The sequence below is a fragment of the Petromyzon marinus genome, chromosome 28 (assembly GCF_048934315.1).
Source record: "Petromyzon marinus isolate PM22_M1 ecotype Great Lakes invasive population chromosome 28, UKy_Petmar_22M1.pri1.0, whole genome shotgun sequence".
In the NCBI taxonomy this organism is placed as follows: Eukaryota; Metazoa; Chordata; class Hyperoartia; order Petromyzontiformes; family Petromyzontidae; genus Petromyzon; species Petromyzon marinus.
In genome coordinates this window covers 4194197-4217903 of record NC_133694.1, presented here as the reverse complement: position 1 = coordinate 4217903, position 23707 = coordinate 4194197, and the positions used below count along the sequence as shown (strand labels likewise).

At 49.3% G+C, this 23707-nt stretch overlaps 1 protein-coding gene across 1 annotated transcript; it reads right to left on the bottom strand.

Moving 5' to 3' along the window:
• Positions 1-508: 508 nt before the first annotated feature.
• LOC142929293 (uncharacterized) lies at positions 509-22858 on the bottom strand. The gene is made up of 6 exons (XM_076070282.1): positions 22121-22858; positions 18633-18710; positions 14928-15140; positions 8274-8330; positions 7154-7216; positions 509-5564 (listed from the first exon to the last, which is right to left on the bottom strand). Exons 1-6 carry the CDS (start codon positions 22667-22669, stop codon positions 5340-5342), a joined length of 1185 nt encoding a protein of 394 aa, XP_075926397.1. The 5' UTR covers positions 22670-22858; the 3' UTR covers positions 509-5339.
• Between the last annotated feature and the right edge of the window lie 849 nt (positions 22859-23707).

Here is a 23707-nt window from a genome sequence, read left to right as displayed (position 1 = left end):
GGGCGGCGGGGGGGGGGGGGAGTTAGTTTCATAAACTTTATTAAGCTCACTTAAGAGTTGAAGCGACTCTCTTGGCGATGCGTTTCAGGCGCGTTTTGGCAATTTGGATATCGTCGGTGGACGACGAATTAAGCTTCGCTGTCCCATGCGCTTCGCTGCAATCAAACGACCATGTCAGGCAATCCGAGATGCTGCAAGCAAACGCGCTGCGTCCAAGCGTGCGTCTTAACGAAACTTTTCTCCGGGAATAAAGTTTGCCGCTGAGTTTTAAATCCCCCACCCACCCTTTCCATTGTGTCCGCTCGTCGATCACGTCCGTCGTGTCGCTCCACGTGCCGGGAGAATTCGGTTCCCGATAGAAATTCGCGGCACGTGGGGCAAAAACGTCGGACATCGTTGCCGGACAACGCGCGGCTCAACGCCAAAGGCACATTGGAGAGATGCACAGATACTCGCCGTGCCTGGAATCTGCGCGGTTCACCGGGCGGCGGGCCAACATCGCTGTCTTTCCTTACATTTATGGGGGTGTTTAATGAGAGCCCTCTTTAATGCAATCATAATAACACGGAGCGCGATGCGATTCGAGATCGTGTTTTATTGCTCGTTCTGACGCACGCCACTGGGAGGACACGAAATGTTTGTTTGCTCGCGCGACGATTTAGAGTTGCACTGTTGTTGAAGCCGAACCAAAACAAGTCGCAAATATCACGAGCCCTTGTGCAGACGGCTCGCAGTCATAACAGTGCGGACCCGTGCACACGTGTGCGTGTGCGTGCGCGCGCGTGCGCACGTGTTTCCGCGTGTGCACGGTGGTGCAGTGGTTGGCCCACTAGGCTACGGACCCGGCGACCCGGGTTTGATTCCCGCTCATGGCCGCCAACATCTGTGGCTCTCCCTAGGTGGACTCGACCTCAAATGAGTCCTCGGTGCAGTGCGCAAACATCAGCATTGTGGAGATGAAGGCGGCCGGGCTTGTTGCCGGCCACCCCAACATGGGTGCTCGTTAACGGTACTTGCCCCAGCAGTCTGTCAAAAGGCTATGCTGGGGGACCTTTGTGTTTATGTGTCCGCGTGGCCTGCCCTAGAGTAGAACAAACAGTGTGGCTTTTTGTTTCAAGTTGGGTCGTGCGTTCGAATTCCACGGCCAGATGCTGGGCAAAACAGGCGTCTCTTTCCGTGGGAGTCTCTCCAATGGAATTACGTTTTAGGTCCGTAACGTCATCTGTTGGTTCAAACAACAACAAAACCTTCAATTGAAAAAAAAGGCACGGGTGGAAATTGTAGTCATGCCCCCAGAGTGGAATTGTCGCGATTCGGAGCCCGCAATTTTGTCTCAAGAATCCGTTGTGTCGTCTAATTTTAATCGTTTGGATAGCTACCGACTTAGTGCTGCGCGGAAGCGAATCATGAAATAATACATTGTTTAAATACACGCCTATGCAGGCCACCATACTTCCAATAGGGATTACCGTTGGCACGGCTATTTTAATACACACAATGGACTGGAAGGAGAAGATCAAAGGGCTCGCATAATGCGCATGCATAATTTACATTGGCTCATTAATCTCCCCCCCCCCCCCCCCCCACTTTGCGCAAGAGCGCAGATGCGTGGTCACCACATCTACACCTCTATATAAGGAACGAAACAGGTGGACTACTCCACATATCTGGCTGTCGCCTGATGAAGCTGGTTGTAATGACTGGCGAAACGTCGTACTCAGATTGTAAATGCTGTGGCTTGGCTCTCCAACACACCGGGTGTGCTGTACGAGTGACGAATTGGCCACGTTCTGTTTACGTGACAACCCTTACTAGTTGGCTGTGTCGGGTGGTGGCGGGTTTTAACGACACATTTATATATTTACACGATCTAACCCAAAATAAACCTCTTATGGATAACAAATGTTATGTTAATAGCTTCAAAAGTCAAAGAGTCTCCACTCGTTCGCCATCATTGTCAACGCGTGCCTGGAATCTTCTCCAGGTGATCTCCTAAGCCCGGAGGCAGCACACTCCTTGTGGTAATGTTGCAAATTCTCCGAAGCGTTAACATTTTTTTGAATTAAACTGTATTACAACAACAATGAATGAATATCCACCACTAGTGCATTGTGCCACCCCGCCTTTTTCCCACCTACTAATGATTGGCCATACCCGTGGCTTTCTCTGCCAACGTCTCGCTGCTCTGCCCACGTGTCTGTTTAAGTACATCAAGAATCTCTTAAGGCGGCAGTGGAAGGCGTGCATCACATGTACGTGCCTACAATGGAGCTGACCAAAACAGACGTGTGAATGGGCACAAAATTTATTCATTCAGTCACCGTAATAGTCGCAATTTAAGGCTTCCAGAGATAATTGCTCAATCATCGCGGGCCGTTCACTGTGCGTGTTCCTTTATTGGGCTTCGCCGCATTTTAGATGCACGTTGTGATAGACAGCTAAACCTCATTCTACAAAATTATATTTACGAAAGCGAGCATATGTTTGTTGAGTATTCATGCAAGCTAATTAGTGAAGATCCCTTTAATTTCAGGTGCTCTATGCACATAAATATCATAATCTCGAGATGACATATTGGCTTTTAATACGTTTATCTGGACTAGCGTCAATAATAATAGTAATGTACACAGGGAAATTTTGATAGGTGTGCCTCTTGTTTTTACAACTCGTCATGAGTTTTCTGGTCATTGCTTGCCCAATCTGCCGCTTATGGCAACAGACGAAACCAATCACCGACACTTACTGCAGAGTTCACAGGAATCATTTGATGCTACTGGTGCGTCCACATTTGATACACGTTTTATCATGATGATTTTTTTTATTACGAATTTGTTTTACGCAAATTCCCACGCGGTTTCGCGCATGCCCCCGCCAGGGCTTCATTTCTCGCTCAATATTTCCCAGGTCGCTGGTTGGACTGACGAGAGTAGGGGGCACGTGGTTTGGTAGCCACAGCGTTTGACGAGAGAGGGTGAGCTTCCCTGTTAATGGCAGTTGCTGAGCGCAGGCCCAAATGGGCCCAGAACGCCACCGCGGCCAGCGACAAACAGCACTGCTGAAAGTGTGACAAATAGGAGCTGATGCGTCATTCCTGGACTTGAGCGAGCCTGTCATGAGGACTTGGGAGATAGAAAATGAAACGGCGGTTGGAGAGTCTGCGACGTTAGGCGGCGCGCGAGGAAAAGAAGCGGAGAGGGAAGTGAGGCGCGGTGGTTGAACCACTGTGTGGGTGATACAAAGCAGTCCGGAAGACAGGAGTCCTCAACGTGGCTGGAGGAATCCAGGGAGGGTGGCTTTATGGAAACAGTTTTAGCATGCACGGTACGTTAGTTGAACTTCTCTCGCACCGTTCAGAGCCAACCGCGCGAATCGGGAAGTGCACAGTGGTGAAGAAGAACAAACTCTTCTATCGCTACTACCATGCTATAGCGACTACCATGCTATAGCGACTACCATGGTATAGCGACTACCATGGTAGTAGCGATAGAGGAGGCACACCACATGGATGATGTGGTGTGCCTCCGACTCTCGTGAGAAATTAATTCCAGGTTGCCGACCAATCCAGACCCGGCTGAAAGTAAACCCCTGGGCCCCCTGCCTGGAGTGAGTGGTGTCCTCTTGAGCGAGTATCAACCAAACTTAAGCAAATACGTTGCTGGCGAAGCCTGATTGCAAGAGGCCGGTCTCTGGTTTGACGGCGTTTTTAATAACACGTAGTAGTAGTAGTAATAATAATAATAACAACTTACTATAGCGTGCCGTAACACGGGCCGAGCTGCGTTAGAAGGGCGCCGAACAGAACGCCGTAAACATTAAACATTCGTTGCGAGTCCGTCACAATGAGGAACGGGCTGCTGCATCGCTTGCGTGCTAGCGACGAGGCGAGTGGGTTTTTTTTTAGCAATTGTTTGACTGACTGCTCCACCCACGTGGGCTGTGGTATTTAAAAGCCAACAACAACAACAACAACCGCCATTCACCACTAAGTGGCGGTGACCACCACGGCGCTTGTGCCAGGCTATGTGCACTTTAAGGCCGCGTGAAAGTGTCGAAGGCTCGCTGGCAGGAGGTCACGGGACAGACCCAGGTGCCATGGGTTGACTGACTGAGTTGACTGGCCAGATGCAGACCTGTGCCCCCTATTTAAAATCCCCACAACATGCACATGCACGTTACACTGTGGTTTAGATCACTACTAAACAGCGCAACAAACGGGACTTCAAGGGTTTCTGCTCTCTGCTAAGAGTGACCAACATCCGTGATGGCGCGCAACTTATGTGCTCTTGAGAAGGGTCATGACCCGAAACGTCGCCTATTATACATGGCCACTATTGTACATGGCCACAGTGTTGTTGACGAATGTGGTGGCCGGGTGGCTCGTGGATCAGAGCCCCGAGCCGACTCCTTTGAGATTCTGGGTTCCAATTCTTGGTTGCAGCTGCCTGCGATTTAAACGGCATTCTCAGGCGCAGCGAGCCGACGGGGTCAGTCTTCATCACTCGTCATCGGACGCAAACAAAGCATAACAATTTGCCTATAGATTAATTTTCATCAGAGTTTGGCTAAACTCCAGCGTGGAGAATTAAACTGTCATCGCCACAAACAGTCTCTGCGGGCAGCGCAGATTAAATACGAGATCACTGCTTCTCAGAAGCGGTTATGTGACAGTGCTGGCTATGAGAGATCCAAATGGGCAGTGTGTCTCTTGTGGCGTGGCACCCATAGCACAAACACTGGGCAGTGAACAACAGCAAATGAAATAAACGCGTGTCTTTGGGCAAAAGGTAATGGCGTACTTCTTGCATCAGTGTTTGAGCTTGCGTTAGGTCTCTCTCTCTCTCTCTTCGGGCTGTTACCGCGTGCTGTTCTTCGGCATTAGGTCCCACGATTCTCTCCGCAAGCTGGTAGATGCAGTTCCTGAAGAAGCTCCCAGGACATGGAGCGAAACGTCGGCCCTCATCCCAAACAACACGCGGTACGAACCGAACCACTTAAGAGCGCAACACGGCACAGCCTCGGAAACGTACGCAGCAGCACAAGATGACACTTCGCCCAAAGCATGCATTGCTTTTAAGTCGCGTTTGTCCCCTTGCTCAATTTTATTCCGTATGAATGCGATGGGTATCATGTCATCTCGTGGGACGAAGCATCCAATCCTAACTCCCCTCGTGAGCGCCCCCCCCCCCCACACCGCGTGTTGCGTATGGCGCTTGATAGAACGAGCTGCCGGAAAGGGGATATCGTAGAGCCACTGCTGCACAGCACGCGACAGGCGACCTGGAAAAACACCGTCGGAGAAGAGCTGTCAACGCTGCGCTCTGGTGGGAGAAGCCTTGGGCTCACTGGTGGCAGTCTCCGTGAGCGTGGCCCGGCCCCGCGATGCCTCCGCACGGACGCTGCGGGTGCCGCCCGTTCCCCCGGCTGGGGATGTTGTACGCGTGGTGGAAGACCCCGGCGCCCAGTGGCCCGCCCGGGGCCGCCGCCGCCGCCGGCCCGGCAACGCGGGGGGCGGCACGGACGTGGCCGGCGCCTTCCAGGGGCACCTTCACCGACAGGTCCGGGGCCTGGAGGGAGCGGAGTGAGAGGGAACGCCCGGGTTCGAGATCACGACGAGGGACCGCACCCCGCGCTGTAGGATTTGTTCGCGGGTTGTCCTGTGCGGCTCTCCGATTCGTCGGGTGCCACGGTGGCAAGATGTTAACTCTCTCGCCTGGTATACAGGAGGTCGTGGGTTTGATCTCAATCCTGACGCCTGTATATTTGGATTTTGCGTGTTCTCCCTGTGGTCACGTGGATTTTTCTCCAGGTCCTTCGGTTTTTCCCTCCGCATCTAGAGTCAACATCACGCGCTTAGAGTATTTGGATGCGATATATATCCACGTGATAAGCCCAGCTCATTGGGCCTTACCTGGTGAAATGAGGAATAGTTTCGTTAAATTGTCGACTTGTGACCGCGTGATTGTTCGAACATCATTTGCCGAGGAACCACGCACGTGGCACAGACCTGGAAGCGCATCGGGGAGCTGCGAGGAATTGCCGTGTTGTTCCCCCAAAATGTCATCGCCGTTGTGCGATTGGTGTCGCGTGTGAGACAGCGAAAGAGGGCCGCCTTTTTCCACCCCAAAAGTTTATTGGAGTTGAGCTATCGGGCACCGCATCGCGCGGTTGCTGTGAGCTGAAGTGGCCACTAAAATGCGTCTCGGAGCCAGCAGTGGCTGTAGAAATGTCACAGCATCACTGCTGAGATTCCTTCCACCAGATGGCGCTTTTTCCCCCATGTGGCCTGTCAAAGACGCCTTGCAGCAGTCCAAAGTTATTGTTGCATTGAAATTTGGTTCGAGTGTTATTTATTTTAAACGTACTGTAATTGTGGTGTGTGTGCAGCACGAGTGGCTTTAAGCACAGGATTAAACGGAGCCATCTGTGCCGTGACTCCTAAATGGCAATGTCTTCGTCTCGTCACAAGGTGCCAATAGCATAGCACTATAAGAATGTACAGTAATGGGGGGAGGGGGGGGGATAGAGAAACAAATTGAATAACAAATGCCGGTCTTATTGCATGTGGCACATTACCAGCACGGGCACTCGGTGGTAGCACTGAATTTGTGACGTTTCGACCCCAATTGCTGAGAAATTGCCAGCAAATGACTCAACGGGGAATACACCCGCAGCAACATCGCCCCGTGCTGTAAAAATAAAACACTTGGCAGGACCCTCCCTTAAAATAGAGTCACGAGACTCAGTCAGGACCCCCTCGGTAAACAAGTATCATAATAATACATTAATTTTTAAAAAAATAACACTGGCGTCCACTACTGTCCCGTAGAGGTCATCTCACATACAGGATTGGTGCCATCGCTGTGTGGTCCACCAACCCCGCATCGAAGTACACAGGCTTACGGGTGTGCAGGTGGTCACTGCAACAGTAGCGATCGGCCAAGTATTGGCTTGAATCTTAATCTATTCGCGTGTGTGTGTGTGGGTCAACTCAGTCAGCCAACCCATGACACGTGGGTCTGTCCCGTGACCTCCTGCCAGCGGGCGTTCAACACATCACGTGGCCTTAAAGTGCATATGGCCTGGCACCGCCGCTTAGTGACGAATGGCGGTTGTTTGTTGTCGTTGTTGTTGTGGGGACCTCCTCTCGACTCACCTTGCCAGCCATGCCAATGTTGAACTGCGTTGCACGAGGATTCTTCAGTGGTGCAGAAGCGCCCTGCAAAAATAGCAAGCCGATGACATATCTCTCCGAGCTAAATCAGCTCAAGCCTCCCGTGGATCACGTGACTTCTACGGGTCCTCCGGTTTTTGCCCTCCACATTTAGACACGCGCGTTTAGGTTATTTGGCTGCTACTATACATTAACATGTGTGATTATGATATAAGCCACTTCGATGAGCTATCATGTGTGTTCTAGCTTTGAAGCTTTCGTGACTGCAAGGATCCATACTCTTTGGTTCTCTTCGGTAAAGTCACGTAAAAAACAACAAAAATAAAAAATCACGACGTTTCGGCCACAACACAAGCGGCCTTCATCAGGTGAAGGGACCAGCTGGACTTTACTTGGTAAAATAAAATAAAAAGTTAGTTTGTAGTTATTTTACCAATACTTTACCACACTAGTCATAGGGGTACTTTGACCACACACCTCACCACACCAGTAATGGCGGTCGTTTAACCATACTTCACCATGTTGGCCAGTGAGGTTTAGTGAATGGGGGGAAAGTGTGCATGACCAGTTTCCGCTATCACCCACCGCTGACTTTAGCCATGACGGGGAATCGAACTCAGCTGGGCGGGTTCGTAGTGCAGTGTGCGCTTACCGCGGTGCCACCGCTCCACCGATTTTAAATAATATTTTGCTGCAATTATTTTACTTTACAACAGGATGTCTGCTCTCATTTCCTCGTTCACTTTTCCACAGCCATCAGATTTCTCGGCTTGCTTGCACAGCCAGGCACATTTCTTAACGCGTGTAAATAAAATAACGTTTGCAAATTTGTGCAGAATGTTGCGGTGTTTGGATAAGCACTCCTATAGGGCGGAGATGGTGTGAAGCGGATTTTATCAGAACGTTTAAAAAAATAAATGCAGTACGCCAAAAAAAAATGTTGTAAAGCTGTACAGGCAACATTTGCAATGTGTTTTCATTGTAAATAATTTAGACTTCCGACGAAATACTTCATTTTTTTATATTTGTCTTTCGTCAACTCTGTTTTGTTTTGCTGTGGGTTTTCTTTTTTTGAGGATAGGAGAAATAAAATAAACATTACCTTGGGTGCACCATCGCTCAAGATTTCATCCAGAATTCCTTTTATCTTCTGGCACACCTGCAGGGTTCACCCCAAAGTTAGGAGCTTTAACCTCGCCGTAAAAATACCACGACATCATCATTCGCATCGTTGTGGAGTAAGAAAGTAAATGAATACACAAGCATACAGTATTGTCTGCTTAATTACTTTCAAGCTTTGTATCAAACTAGGACATGCTATCGAACAGAGATGGTCCCTTGCCTATAAGCACCTGGGAGTTCGCCGACATTGCTTCAAGCAAGCTTGACAACTGATGGTTTACAAGTTTCAAGTTTCGTTTGTTTCAGGTTTAGTTTATTTAACCAGGTGAGAATGCAAGTGGACCCGAACAATTTCATTTCCAAGCATGACCTTGGTCACAACAATTACAAATTCTAAAATAAGTAAAAAAAAAGTCGATCAATGCAGCAAACAGAAATAATAATAATAAAAACAACTGTGTTACATGAGCCATTGAAAGTATTGCACAAATGTAAAATCAATGTTGAAATACTACATTCCCCTTAGCGCAAGTTTGCTCGGGCAAAACATTTATAGACTGAGCATAGTAGAAATACAAACTCAAGTGATAGAACGTTGCGTAGATATAGGGTGCCTCTTGTATTAATACGTAAACAGCCAAGGATGTCCAGTGCATTTGCAAGTGGCATTATCATAAAGAATCGACAGTTAAGGAAACGTCAGACTGTCGAGGCACTGAATGTCGAAATCAGGCCAGAGTTGTCTTGTATCGAACCAATGCTGCTGAACTGATGCACTCCCAGTAGGCCGAGTGGCTCATAGGATGTACAATAACATGCTTTTGTTTTGTACGTGGAAGGACAGGTGTGGGAAAATGGTGCTCCCACGACATTCCGGTGCTTTTGGTCCTTGAGCCATGGGCCCAGAGATTGCTCGTCGGAACGACCCAAGGTGGCAGATGCTAATAATGATTTTCTTGAAGCATTTTATCTCCCCATCACAAGCGTCTATGATAGCAAGTCGACGATGGTAGCTTTATCTGAGATTAAATTCATACATAAGGTCACCACAGTATGTTTTGACAGAGAATATCGTTTTGGTGTGAGAAAAAAATTAATGTGATCTGAAACCTCTACTCATTATTAAAATAAATATGAAGGGTCTCTATAACACGCTAAGCTTTACAGCTCATAGTGCACATTGCCCATGGTGCATACTGGTAGCATTTGCCACGCCAGCTGGTACCGACAAACCTGCTTGGCTCCATGGGCCATACACGCGATTCAGAATGGTCCACAAGAGAGATAACAGCATCGACTGTGAAGCCTACATTTAAACCCAGGCAAGTGCCTTCTCCTAAAATGTTGTAGCATGACACAACCTTCCCATAAAATAGCAAATAAAAAAATAACCGTGTGCTGCGCGCTGCTTTTAATCAGTTGTTGTATATACACAATTATAAAAAAAAAATTCAATGCGATTCGTTTAATAATTATTTGTCAGCCAATGAAAGCCTCATTGAGTCTCACAGAGGTGGATCTAGAAACTTCCAAAGGGGTGATGTGGCATTCCTAAAGTACGACTCGACGTTAAGAATAAACAGCAGACTCTCGATTATCCGCACTAGTGACGGGGAGGACACCCGTGGGCAATTAAAAATCGCGGACAATCCAAAAATATAACCATTGTCCACGGATTTCTATGCCAAAAACCACAAACATCGATCGACCGATCAATGCGCGTGCTCAATGATAACGCTTTGCTGCTCCCGCACAGAAGACTCCGCCCACTCAGTGGGCAGCAGCAGAGCCACGCCAATCAACGTCACTCAAACTCTGCCCACTTTCAGTAAATATATGCAACTACTGTACTGTAGAGGCGATCACGTGGATTTCGGATTAACCGGAGCAACATATTTCTTCGGTTAAAGCGCGTGACTTGTAATTAACATTTTCAAGAATAACAATGCATGACTGTCTTTAGTTTTTTAATTTGGGCTTCAGGGAAAATCCATGAGTTATTAATACATGTCAAAATCTCAGGTGCGCGGTTAATCCGAAAATCGGATAAACCGCACTCGGATAATCGAGACTCTACTACAGTAAAAAAAAATGCAGTGTATTTTCACTGCCAATAAAATACACATTTTGGGGGGAGGGGGCCTCAAAGGGGGCAGAGGGGGGGGCGATTCCTCCCAGAAATTCCCCGTTGAATCCACCACTGGATTCTCAAAACTTTCTTCAGGAGGGTTCTGCCTGCGTTGGGGTGATTTGGATCAACCAGCAAAAGCAACGAAGAACAGAATACCACTGTGCAATTGGGAACAGGGTCATTGCAAACAGCATTCTGGCTTAACACGTAGGCTTTTGCGACCAATATTATTCATAATAAAAGGTTTTTGGGTTAGATCACGTTATTTATAAATGTGCCGTAACCCTCCACCACCCGACATGGCCAATCAGCAAAAAAGTGTCACGTTGGCAAAAGACAATTAGTTCACTACTTTAGCCCACCGGTGTGTTGAAGAGTGAATCCACAACATTTACAGTTTGAATACGACGTTTCGCTGGTAATTACATCCAGCATCATCGGGCAATTCTCCAGAATGGTAAAGCCCTCACTTGCTCCCGGTCTTAAATAGAGCAGCAGGGTGCCGTCATCATTTAACTCATTTCAGGTGCAGTAATTATATAATCGATTGGTAATCAGTCAATGGTTATGATTAGTAATGAGTTGTAGGTTAGTAATTAGTTTTAATGTGTGTTATTGTGATTATATACTACATTAGTAATCCGTTCATTAGTATGTGTTTCCCCTATAAGGAATTGTAATATGTATTATTTAATAATACGCTTCCAAGCCGCACTAAGCCTATAGCTATCAGAACGATTAAAGTTATTTCTGTTTCTCTCAATTTCAATGGATTCTCTAATTAGTCTTTACCAGTAATAATTAGTTTTACACAACACTTCAACGTTATCAAAATCAATTGAGTGTCCTTGTTGACAAGCATGTTCTGCCACTGCCGACAGTTGTCATTGATAATTTAATATTTCTTTGGTCTTCTTTTAGTCTTATGCTGATGTGATTTCTCTATTCACTAAGGTTCCAGTGAACGAATCGCTTAAATTACTTGATACACTAGTAAAGAATACAGGTTTACCAAAAGATATATTCCGAAACTTGCTGACCATTGTTTAAATAACACTTACTTCTAATGGAGGGGGGATTTCGTTAAACAAAAGGAAGGATCAGCAATGGGCTCTCCTTTATCTCCTGCTATAGCAAATCTGTACATGGAAAACTTTGAAATAAGAGCACTTGCCTCGAGCACATTAAACCATCTTATTGGTTTAGATATGTGGATGACACTTTGGTTGTCTGGCCACATGGTAAAGATACACTTAATGATTTTCTAAATAATCTCAATACACAAAACCGGCCATCCAGTTCACCATGGAAATGGAGGTGAATAACACACTCCCGTTCCTAGATATTTTGCTTGGACATGGCCTAAATGGTAAAATAACACACAGCGTTTACAGAAAGCAAACGCACACTGATGCCTGTCTGAATGCAGATTCGCATCATCATCCAGCTCAGAAATCCTCTCTTATCAAGACGCTCATACATCGGGCTAAAACAGTGTCAGATGGTGAAAGTCTAGTGAGAGAGATCAAACACGTTAAAGAAGCATTACGACAGAATGGCTACAATAATACTCAAATTAACAGAGCACTAATGCCAAATCACGATCGCAAAACAACACTGCTGAAAGCGATCAGATTCTTAAAACAATTAAAATTCCATATATCTCAGGAGTAACTGACAAATTAGCCCGTGTTTTGCAAAAGCAAAACATTACAGTAAGATTTGGTACAGTACACAAAATTCAAAAACTAGTATCTTGCACTAAAGACGAATTACCTAAATTATCAACAGAAGGTGTATATCGGATTAATTGTTCATGTAGCAGATGCTATATTGGACAGACAGGACGTAACATCAGCATAAGACTAAAAGAACACCAAATAAATATTAAATTATCTCAAACACAACTGACGGCAGTGGCAGAACATGCTTATAAACAAGACACTCAATTGATTTTGATAACGTTGAAGTGTTGTGTAAAACTAATTTTTACTGGCAAAGACTAATTAGAGAATCCATTGAAATTGAGAGAAACAGAAATAACTTTAATCGTTCTGATAGCTATAGGCTTAGTGCGGCTTGGAAGCGTATTATTAAATAATACATATTACAATTCCTTATCGGGGAAACACATACTAATTAACGGGTTACTAACGTAGCATATAATCACAATAACACACATTACAACTAATTACTAATCTACAACTCATTACTAATCATAACCATTGACTGATTACCAATCGATTATATAATTACTGCACCTGAAATGAGTTAAATGATGACGTCACCCTGCTGCTCTATTTAAGACCGGGAGCAAGTGAGGGCTTTACCATTCTGGCGAATTGCCCGATGATGCTGGATGTAATTACCAGCGAAACGTCGTATTCAAACTGTAAATGTTGTGGATTCACTCTTCAACACACCGGTGGGCTAAAGTAGTGAACTAATTGTCTTTTGTCAACGTGACACTTTTTTGCTGATTGGCTGTGTCGGGTGGTGGAGGGTTTCGACACATTTATAAATAACGTGATCTAACCCACAAACCTTTATTATGAGCATTCTGGCTTCAGGACATAGCGAGGGACCTGGGCACGGCATGTCACGGGGCACCTACCTCTCTGGCAGGTGTGCCTTCCGCAAGAAGCTAGCCGTGCACTCAACAATAACAGCAATTTCGACTTAATCCGCGACGGTTGTAAAATCACCGCTGGCGTGCGTGCGTGCCCTCTGCTCATAATAACCGAAGGTGAGACGGTGTCTCCAATTAGCTTAAGCTTAATTCCTCCCCTTAAGCCCAGTGTTTAAAATAAAAGTCTGCACCCACTGATGGTGGTGTTTATCGCCCGTCATATCTGCTCAGTGGCACGCTTTGTAAATGTTAACGCGTTGGCTTTCGCGACCGCTATTACGGTTCCTAATTTATTTTTGTCAGATCGCGTAAGTAAAATGTGCGTTGTAAACTCTCCTTCGGCCCTACACAGCCAATTCGTAAAGTTGAACACGTAGGCTTTCGCGACCGATATTATCCATAATAGAGGTTTTGTGGGTTAGATCGCGTAAATATAAATGTGTCGTTAAACCCGCTATCACCCGACACAGCCAATTAGTAAGGTTTGTCACGTAAACGAAACGTGCCAATTCGTTACTAGTACAGCACCAACGGTGCGTTGGAGAGTGAACCCACAACATTTACAATTAGATTTTTGTCAGATCGCGTAAGTAAAATTCGTACAGTCGTCACGTGAGCAAAACGTGACGACTTTATATAACTGATTCGCAAATGTTGTGCCTTGCAAGTTTTGAAAAACGTCTGCCGTGTGCACGCAAGCCCTGCCGTGCATCGCGGTGTGTGCACACCACGAACAGCTTGGCGCGCGCTGTGGCCGGTCGCCCCAACCCTAACCCCCCACCCCAAGCCCCCACCCCAACCCCCCACCCCAACCCCCCACCCCAACCCCCCACCCCAACCCCCACCCCAACCTCCCACCCCAAGCCTAACCCCCCACCCCAACCCTAACCCCCCCAACCCTAACCCCCCACCCCAACTCCCCACCTCAACCCTAACCCCCCCACCCCAACCCTCACCCCCCACCCCAACCCCCCACCCCAACCCCCCACCCCAACCCCCCACCCCAACCCCAACCCCCCACCCCAACCTCCCACCCCAAGCCTAACCCCCCACCCCAACCCTAACCCCCCCAACCCTAACCCCCCACCCCAACTCCCCACCTCAACCCCAACCCCCCACCCCAACCCTAACCCCCAACCCCCCACCCCAACCCTAACCCCCCACCCCAACCCCCCACCCCAACCCTAACCCCCCACCCCAACCCCCCACCCCAACCCTAACCCCCCCACCCCAACCCTCACCCCCCACCCCAACCCTAACCCCCCACCCCAACCCTAACCCCCCACCCCAACTCTAACCCCCCACCCCAACTCCAAGCTCCCCGTGTTCCTGGTTGTCACCGTTGTTGCGTTGGGTTGCCAATTGTTCTGGGAAAAGTCTCGAAGACTCGGTGAGGCTTTCCAGTGGGTAATCATGGGGAATAACAACAATGACAATACAGTAAAACCTTGGATTGCGAGTAACTTGGTCTGCAAGTGTTTTGCAAGACGAGCAAATTTTTTAAAATATATATTAATTTGATAAACAAGCGAGGTTCTTGCAATACGAGTAGTACGTATACGCTTTGTCTGCCGAGCGTCACGTGATCACAACTGATATGCGAGTGCTTTGATATACGAGTGCTTTGGATTACAAACACGTTTCCGGAACGAATTATGCTCGCAATCCAAGGTTTTACTGTATGCGCCACGGTGATCAGCGGCAACACCTGTAATCCGATTCATAATCATCAGCCGTGATCTGTCCACTGCTGGACGAATCCCCCTCGAGCCGTCCCTATCTGTGCTAAGAGGTGACAACCCTATTGTTAGGGTGCATGACCCCGTGACCCCCACGTCACCACCTCAATTTCCCCCGTGCCCCTGCCCCCTCACCGTCTGCACGCGGGTGATGAGGTCCCCGTGGGAGAGCTTGCGCAGCACCGGCTCGCTGTCCTCGGCGATGCGGCACACCTCGGCCGCCGTCAGCACCAGCGCGTCGCCGTTCCGCGCCAGCGCCGACCGGAACCCCTGGCAGCCGCAGCGCTGGGACGAGACGGCCTCAAGCAGCCGCACCAGCCCCATCACCAGCCCCATGAGCCCGTTCTCCTGCGCGGAAGGAGGGCCGGCGGGTAGGGGACGACGCGACCGCGGCCTCGATATCTCGACGGATATTTTCCGCGTCTCTCTCTCGCTCTCTCCCCCGGAGTGGCAGTTGAAACAAATTGGGCGAATTTTCTGAAATCCTCTGGGTGCCACCACGGTTAGTCGATGGGCAGGTCCGAGTGCGATGGGCTAAAGTGCGAGTACTTCCACGTCTTTCGAGACGTCTGACCAGCGAGGAAGAGGGAGATCTCGATCTCCCTTGCGTGGAGGCCCTTCCGCCAGCAGTGGTCTGAGCAAGCAATGTCAGGGCTGCGCCTTCACGATTATTTTAACTTCTTTATTATTATTATTATTTTCCGGGTAACTGGTATGCAGTAGGTCGCACGTTACTCGTGGTAGGCACAGCCATAGCGAGAGGCATACAGAGGATGTGGCGTGCCGAGGGTGTAAATAATTTCAGGATTACTGACCCGGACAGACCCAGCTTAATATGAGCCCCGGTGTTGCATAGAGACCCACTGCCTCGCGCAGTGCTTCATTTCTCACTGAATATATTGTCTTGATCACTGCTATGCTGGTGTAGGTGACACGTGACGAGTAACTGCAGCCACATCGCATCTAGGGATGATATGACGACGACCACCATAATCGGCTTTCACTTTATACGTCTCCGTGTGCCAATAATGGGCGCCACGGATGTCGAGATGTTAACTACCTCGCCTGGTATACAGGAGGTTGTGGGTTCAATCCCGACCCTGTGTATATAGGGTCGGGATCGCGTGTGTTTTTCTCCGGTTTTTCGCTCCACATTTGGAAACGTGCGTTGATTCTGACCCTGGCACCTGCTGTATATTTGGACTTTGCGTGTCTCTCCCTCCCCGTGGTCGCGTGGATTTTTGTCCGGTCCTCCGGTTTTTCCTGCACATTTAGAATCAACATCACGCGTTTAGATGACTCGGCTGCTTTAAATATCCACGTGGTAAGCCACTTCGTTGAGCTATCATTTGTGGCCGGGTCACTGAAAAAGAGCTACATAGCTCAGTGGGCCTTACCTGGTAAATAAAAAAAAATTGTTTCACAGTTTAATAGTTTAGTTTAGTTTGTATTCTGTTAACCTGTGCGGAAACCTCCGACTCTATTTGGCGGGTAGCAGAATTCGCGCGCGCACGCGCGCGCCCGGTGAAGATAGCGCCGCCCGTTCCGCTCAATCATCCATTGACCACCCCGTCGTGTTTGCCTCGACCGTTTCACAACGGTCGAGGCAAGGGAGATGCGACACCACGCGTCCGTGCAGAGGCCCTCGTTTTTTTGGGAGCTTTGCGGTCCCCCACCACCCACCACCACCACCACCACCGTGTCGTGTTGCAGGTGTCCACCCACAGTGGCGGCATTCACGAGATATGACATGACATAGTTCAACGGCCGGCGACCGAACAGATCGGCTCTCTTCTGAAAATGCGGCGACGCAACTCTCCCCCGCGAGGTGACGGGGCCATTTCGGGCCATCGGCGGTCGTTACGGTCGCGGCGGGGAGGGGAGGGGGGGGGGCGAAATTACAGAGAGTTCTAAAACATGTCCTGACACACACTCACACCCAACAACCACACTTTGCCGTTTTATTGGCGTGCAGCTAAAGAGTTGCAGAAAAATGCCCCGCTTTTGCGGTTTGCGTTTTTTATTACTTTTAACTTTTTTCTTTTTGCTTTGGGATAAGAGTTATGAACGTGGCAACGTCCCCCCCCCCCCGAAAAAAGTGAACCGCTGAATGTCGAGTTAAGACGTTACTGAATCGAGTCGTGAGCGACCGTCAATGTAACACCGATAGCGTCGTGATCTCCATGAAGTCACAGGTTATTTAATTTTTTACACCGCCGTGATCGGAGCACACTTCGTGTCGCCCCTGTAACCGCCGGTGTCTGAGGAGTCATCGTTACTGCAGCTCGTTACTGCAGCTCGTTACTGCATCTCGTTACTGCAGCTCGTTACTGCAGCTCGTTACTGCAGCTCGTTACTGCAGCTCGTTACTGCATCTCGTTACTGCAGCTCGTTACTGCAGCTCGTTACTGCAGCTCGTTACTGCAGCTCGTTACTGCAGCTCGTTACTACATCTCGTTACTGCAGCTCGTTACTGCAGCTCGTTACTGCAGCTCGTTACTGCAGCTCGTTACTGCAGCTCGTTACTACATCTCATTACTGCAGCTCGTTACTGCAGCTCGTTACTGCAGCTCGTTACCGCAGCTCGTTACTGCAGCTCGTTACTACATCTCGTTACTGCAGCTCGTTACCGCAGCTCGTTACCGCAGCTCGTTACTGCAGCTCGCTACTGCAGCTCGTTACTGCAGCTCATTACTACATCTCGTTACTGCAGCTCGTTACCGCAGCTCGTTACCGCAGCTCGTTACTGCAGCTCGTTACTACATCTCGTTACTGCAGCTCGTTACTCCAGCTTGTTACTCCAGCTCGTTACTCCAGGTCGTTGCTTCAGCTCGTTACTACAACTCGTTACTCCATCTCGTTACTGCAGCTCGTTACTACAGCTCGTTACTACAGCTCGTTACTACAGCTTGTTACTCCATCTCGTTACTACAGCTCGTTACTGCAGCTCGTTACTCCATCTCGTTACTACAACTCGTTACTGCAGCTCGTTACTCCATCATTACTCGGTGGTGAGTGTAGTTACTCGTTACTCCATCGTTACTCCATCGTTACTCCAGCTCGTTAACTTTAGCTCGTTACTCCATCATTACTCGGTGGTGAGTGTAGTTATATCGTTACTCCAGCTCGTTCCTCCAGCTCGTTACTCCAGCTCGTTACTCCAGCTCGTCATGACCCAGGGTGCCCACTGCCCTGATGTTGCGCCCTTGTTCTTACATGAGACACATTTGGCCTCCGTAGTTGTACTGAACTAGATAGGGGGGGGGGGTCCCACAGCCCAAGTCCAGAGCCCCTTCAGCCGCCGCTTTCAGCCAACTCCTCCTGCTCGTCACATTGCCCATCTCCCACGACAATGACCGGATGGTGAATTCCAATGGCATTGGCCGTGGTGACCCTTTGACCTTGACACTCACTATTCCATCAAGGTCAAGAGGTCACCAATGCCATTGATGCCACCACACCTTGCCATTGCTCCCTTATTCTCCTGGATCCCGTTCATGCAGATTCAACACCTGACCCTCAAGGGCCGCACTGTCGGTCTCCCAGCATTTGGTTTAGGGGCCTTCCCCTTTGGTCACCGACCTCCGAGCGACACTCCAATGTCTGCCTCGGTCACCTGCCTGTACACGTGCCCCCCACCAATCGCTTCCTCAGCTCTCTCATCGCAACTCCAAGCGCTTTCTTGCAGCGTTCCATACGGAGCCTCCAAGTTTCTTACCCTACCCTCCTCCTCCACCCCGCACGTGTCCAACGAATCGCTTCCTCCTCTTCCCGATAGAATCCACAACGCTTGCTTTACACTTACGAAACCGGGAAGGCTATAGGAAGTAAGCGACTTACCTTCTTGGCAACAGAAAACGTCGGAACGGCAGATCCAGGACACTTGCAGGTCTTGATGAAAGCGATGGACCGGTAAGTCTGTGGAGTAAACAACGCACGTTTGTAAAGTCACCAGCACCAACTAGAGCCTGGAACCTCTGCGCGTTCTCCAGGAAGTCTGTATTGCCTTTGGACTTCATAACCCCTAACACACCCAATCACGTCCGATCTTAATAAGCCTAGCATGGACGAACTTGGGGAGTTCCTGTACGGGGGGGGGGGGGGGGGAGGGCGCGGATGCCTGGGTATCAGAATCTTCCTTCATGCCGGAGGAATCCGATGAGCTATTAAGCTCTTTTCCAACATGTACAGTGGTGGCGGGTAACAACGACAACAACAAACAATACAAAAAAAAGACGATGGGAGTGCAAAGTGTGGTGAAGGTAAACACATCACTCGAAAATATATATCTACAAAGAAAGCGAAACTCTTATTTTTGTACCAGGTAAGGCCGACCGAACCATTAGCTTCTTGTTCAGGAGCGACCTGACCACAAACGACGGCACGACGTAAGTGGCGCTTCGTCGCGTGTACCATTTATAGCGGCAACATTTTTACTCCAAATAATACAGGCGCGTGTTTCTGTACGTCGCTGAAGTAGGCATCGGCCGGCACGGTGCCGCTGGGGTAGCACGGACCTTACGAATTGGGGGTGTCGGGTGGTGGCGGGCTTAACGACACATTTATACTGGTAGGAAACGTAGTGGACTGGAAGCCCAACCGGGATTAAGTCACAGGAGGCAGGGAATTAATTGTGCATGTCTGTGGATGTCTGTCCACGTGGGAGGGTGTGTGGCTGGGTGGAGAGGGGAGGGTGGGGAGGGGAGGGTGGGGAGGGGCTGGGTGGGGAGGGTGGGGCTGGGTGGGGGGTGGGAGGGGTGGGGCTGGGTGGGGTGGGGCTGGGTGGGGAGGGGCTGGTCACCCCGTGGTGCCCTTATAAAACTCAACGTTTAACCTACTCACGCCGGCTTGTGCCCGCCCTCACAGTCGGGAATATTGTGGTGCCGCCGTTGTCCCTGGCCATTGACCGAGTAACCCAACGTTCCTACCAGCTCCCTCCGCAGGAATGTGTTATTTCTGCAGTCTAAACCAAAAAACCTCTATTATGGGTACTTATGGTCGTGACAGTTTACATGTGAAACTAAAGGGGCATTATCATCATCATCATTGTTAGACGGCGTGTTTGACTCGGCAGCAGAACGTTTGGTGCTTTGCTTCACCAAAACGGGGCGCTATCTGACAATTTAGGGATGTGAGCAAGTGGCGTTGTGGCGTGGTTTTAATGTCAGGATGAGGGTGGGGTGTCTCTGCCCATAATCGCTGCCTAGCGTCCAGCAATCGTCTCCCACTGATGTCAGATTTCGACGAATGCTGCACCGCTCACAAGGCAGAGAGCCGCCGTCAGTTATCGTGACTTAATATTTGTTGTGATTGTAATTGACGATCACGTACGCCCCGTTGTCAATCAAATGCCGCATGAAGTTTTCGCCCGTACTGTGTCAGTCATTGGGGGGGGGGGGGGGGGTGGGAGATGCGATGGAAGAGTCGCTTCACCGTAACTTCACCCACGCCGCTGGTCAGTGTAGGGTGCTGAAGGGCAGGACTTCTAAGACTGGTTCAGATATTACTCGCCACTGATGGTAGCCACGCCTGGGGATCGAATTGGGGGGCGGGGGGGGTCGATGGGTTCGTTATCCACTGCGCATAGCACTGCGATGGTGTTCTAAACCAAAGACTACAACGGGGACGCCTCGCAATGCTTTTCTAGCTACGCCTGCTGGCTGAGAGGACTCCACAAGAGGGAGCACTTCACTACCAAAGCAATTATATATTCATCAAAATGATACGTTCACGTTGAACATCCTTCATAATATTTAGAAGTGATTGCAGAAGAACGTTTCTGAGTATAAGTGATTAAAAAAAACCGTGTTGAATAATATTGCAATAAAAAATAGTCTCTTAATGAAGTATATTAAAATGAGGTTTACTTATCCAAGTTCACGTTTAACGTTTCACATTTCATCGAGTTAGATTTTTTTTGTGAACTCATTTAAAATTTGTCTCTGAAGTGTTTCATTAAGGTGGAACAGTAGAGTCGAATTGTTTATCATCAGCCATGGTCAATCCACTGCTGGATGACGCCTCCCCAAACCAACAGCAACTCTCACGATCCCGTGATGCAACAGTCCATCTAGCACAGGGGTGGGGAACGTCCGGCCCGCGGGCCGTATGAGGCCCGCGAAATAATTTGGTCTCTGGCCCTGCCAAGGCAACCGCAGGCGGGACTCGAAGTTCAATAAATCTAGGAGCAAACCTGGAAAAGCAGTTGCGAGTAGCAGCAACATCGTCAATACCAGCTAACATCATCAATACCAGCTAACATCATCAATACCAGCTAACATCATCAATACCAGCTAACATCATCAATACCAGCTAACATCACCACACGCCTCGCCAAAGAGAAGCAGTTCCAGCCATCGCATTAGGGGCGAGTTAATTAAATGTTTGACCAAATATAACGGGCTAATTTTTAAGTTGATAATTTTGTATGGCCCGCGAACGATGATGTTATAAATATCCAAATGGCCCTTGGCAGAAAAAAGGTTCCCTGATCTAGCACATGCCCCCGAGTTGATTTCATCGCTCCGTCTCATCGGCCGATGCCCCTCAGACACTCTCCCTGCTTTGGCTGCCACTCCGTTGTTAATCTCTACCACTGGTCCTCATCCATTCCAGTGATGTGTCCTGCTTTGAAGCCCACTCAACACTCTTAACCGTCAAAGTGTTATCTTTAATCTGCCTCTGTTCTGTTACCCATATCTCCCTCTCTCTCCAACTCTCATTGTAGTCCCAAGCATACATCTCTCCATGTTTTTTATACTCTCTTTAATATTATTATGAGGACAGAGCATTTGTGAAACGAGAACCGCTCATTCCACCAAGTTGCCTCCCTCACGGCCACCACAAGCCAAATGTGGTGGCGCACACCCATGAACAAGCACTTCGAAGCTGCCATCTCGCGGCCGCAAGGCAGTGCAACATGTGTATCCCTGGCCTCATGTGTAGACCCTTGAGTGTTATCCCTTCTCGATCCAGAGGTTTAATCAGGGTCGGTCCCACGTTCAAGACGCTCCTTGAAAAGGAATTTGATCAAATATCCCAGTGCAGGGGTCTAGAGACTCAACGGGCCTCTCCCACATTAAGAAACGGCATTTGTTGTTATATATGTGGGTTGAGAATAATTGTCATCTACTGTCTGCATGTACTGCGTAGGTTCTCGTGATGGTGCTGTGTAGCTCTCCGATGTGATTGCGGTGGTTCAACCGCGTGTCGTTCGCCACGATGGGGAGCTTCTGGGACACCATGTCCAGTTCCTGAGGAAGCTCCCAGCACGTGGCACGAAACGTCGGACAAACGCGCGGATACAACCGGCACCAAGAAAAACGTACCGTCATGTTCCCGGCGAGGCGGAACACCTCCGTTCTAAATCTCCTTGGCTGGTAGTCACCGAGGGCATCCCTCAACCTCAGCATCTGCGCGGCCAGGTCCACGCCGTCGCCTCGCTCGGAGCCCTTCAGATCCCCGTCGGCCTCGTTGAGCTCAACGATGTTGAACAAACTCCTGTCAGCCCCGCGTCCAGCTCCGTTGCTTTTCCCGGCCGCCGCCGTCACCGCCGCCGTCGCAGCGCGCGTCGCGGGATGAGTCTCGGGGCTCGCGTTCCGCCCGCCGCTTCCACGCTCTGCCCGCAGTATCTCCGCTCCGCCGTTCTCCCGAAAGAAGGCGTCGACGAGCTCCTTGAGCTCTCCGGCCTTGTCCAGGATCTGCCGAAGCTGCGGGCTGCCCGCGTCAACGTGAAGATTCCGCCCCTCGGCCAGCGGCGCGCCGCTCTGCCGCTTGCGAAGCTCTCGCGCGGAATCCTCCCCCTGGCGCGGAGAGGGCTCGGGCTGCTTCTGCCCGCGGGTCGCGGCGGAGTTCATGGACTCTTGCTTACGGAGCATTTTTGCCGCGTAAATTTTTGAAGGCGCTCGTGGTTCTGGCCCAAGGTCACGGACTCGTACTTTTACCGGTCTCCGCACTGGCTGACACCGAAATGACCCTGCTCGGCAGCGGGTGTCTGCCGATTATAAAAAGAAAATTCTGCCACCACCCGTATTTTGTCCCTGTGTGATGTCATGCGGTCATTACGCTTTAAGCTCCCTGCGGTTTCACGATGTGCCTGGAGCGACCTCCGCCGCAGCGACAAAACAACATTTAAAGGGATGGGCCAGTCAGCAAATTGCTATCGAAATTTGCATGACGCCAACGGAATCGCCGTACTGTGTGCGTGCACAGGGCCACACCTGAAGCGACTCAAAGCCTTTAAAGGGGAATTCGAGCAAGGTCCTCATCGTGACATCTGACTTTTATAAATGAGCTCAAGTGATTTCGTGCTCAAATGAGCATCACGGCATTGGTGTTCATCGCCTGTTCACAGCTCTGAGCGAGTCGCGGAAATTCCACATTCCCCTCATCCCTATGCCGCGGGTGTGCGGCGAACTTTAGGACAACCAGAATCGGAATCAGAATTGTTTATAGTGGAGGAATCCGATGAGATATTAAGCTATTTTTCACAGATGTCCAGTCGGGGCGAGTAGGAACGTTACAACGACAAACAATACTAAAAAAATATGATAGGAGTACAAAGTATAAGAGAGTTAAATAAATCACCCACATATCGATCAAATTAAACCATCCCCATCCTACCAGACTTGACTTCCCCACAACGTGGTTCTCATTTAACGACCCCCCGAGGGATGATGGGCTGATTCACCCTCCAAGCTCTTCCGACGAGACGCCAAGCCGATTGTAACACCTCAAGTGATTGCGGTCGTAATTTAGATTGGTTTTAACGTCTACGTCTTTGTGAAGTATGGGTGCTCCCAGATCCCCCACTGCTATTACTATTTAAACAACTATTTTTCATTTTACCATGTAAGGCCCACTGAATTGTATAGCTCGTTTTCAGAAGTGACGTGGCCACAAAGTATAGCTCTACG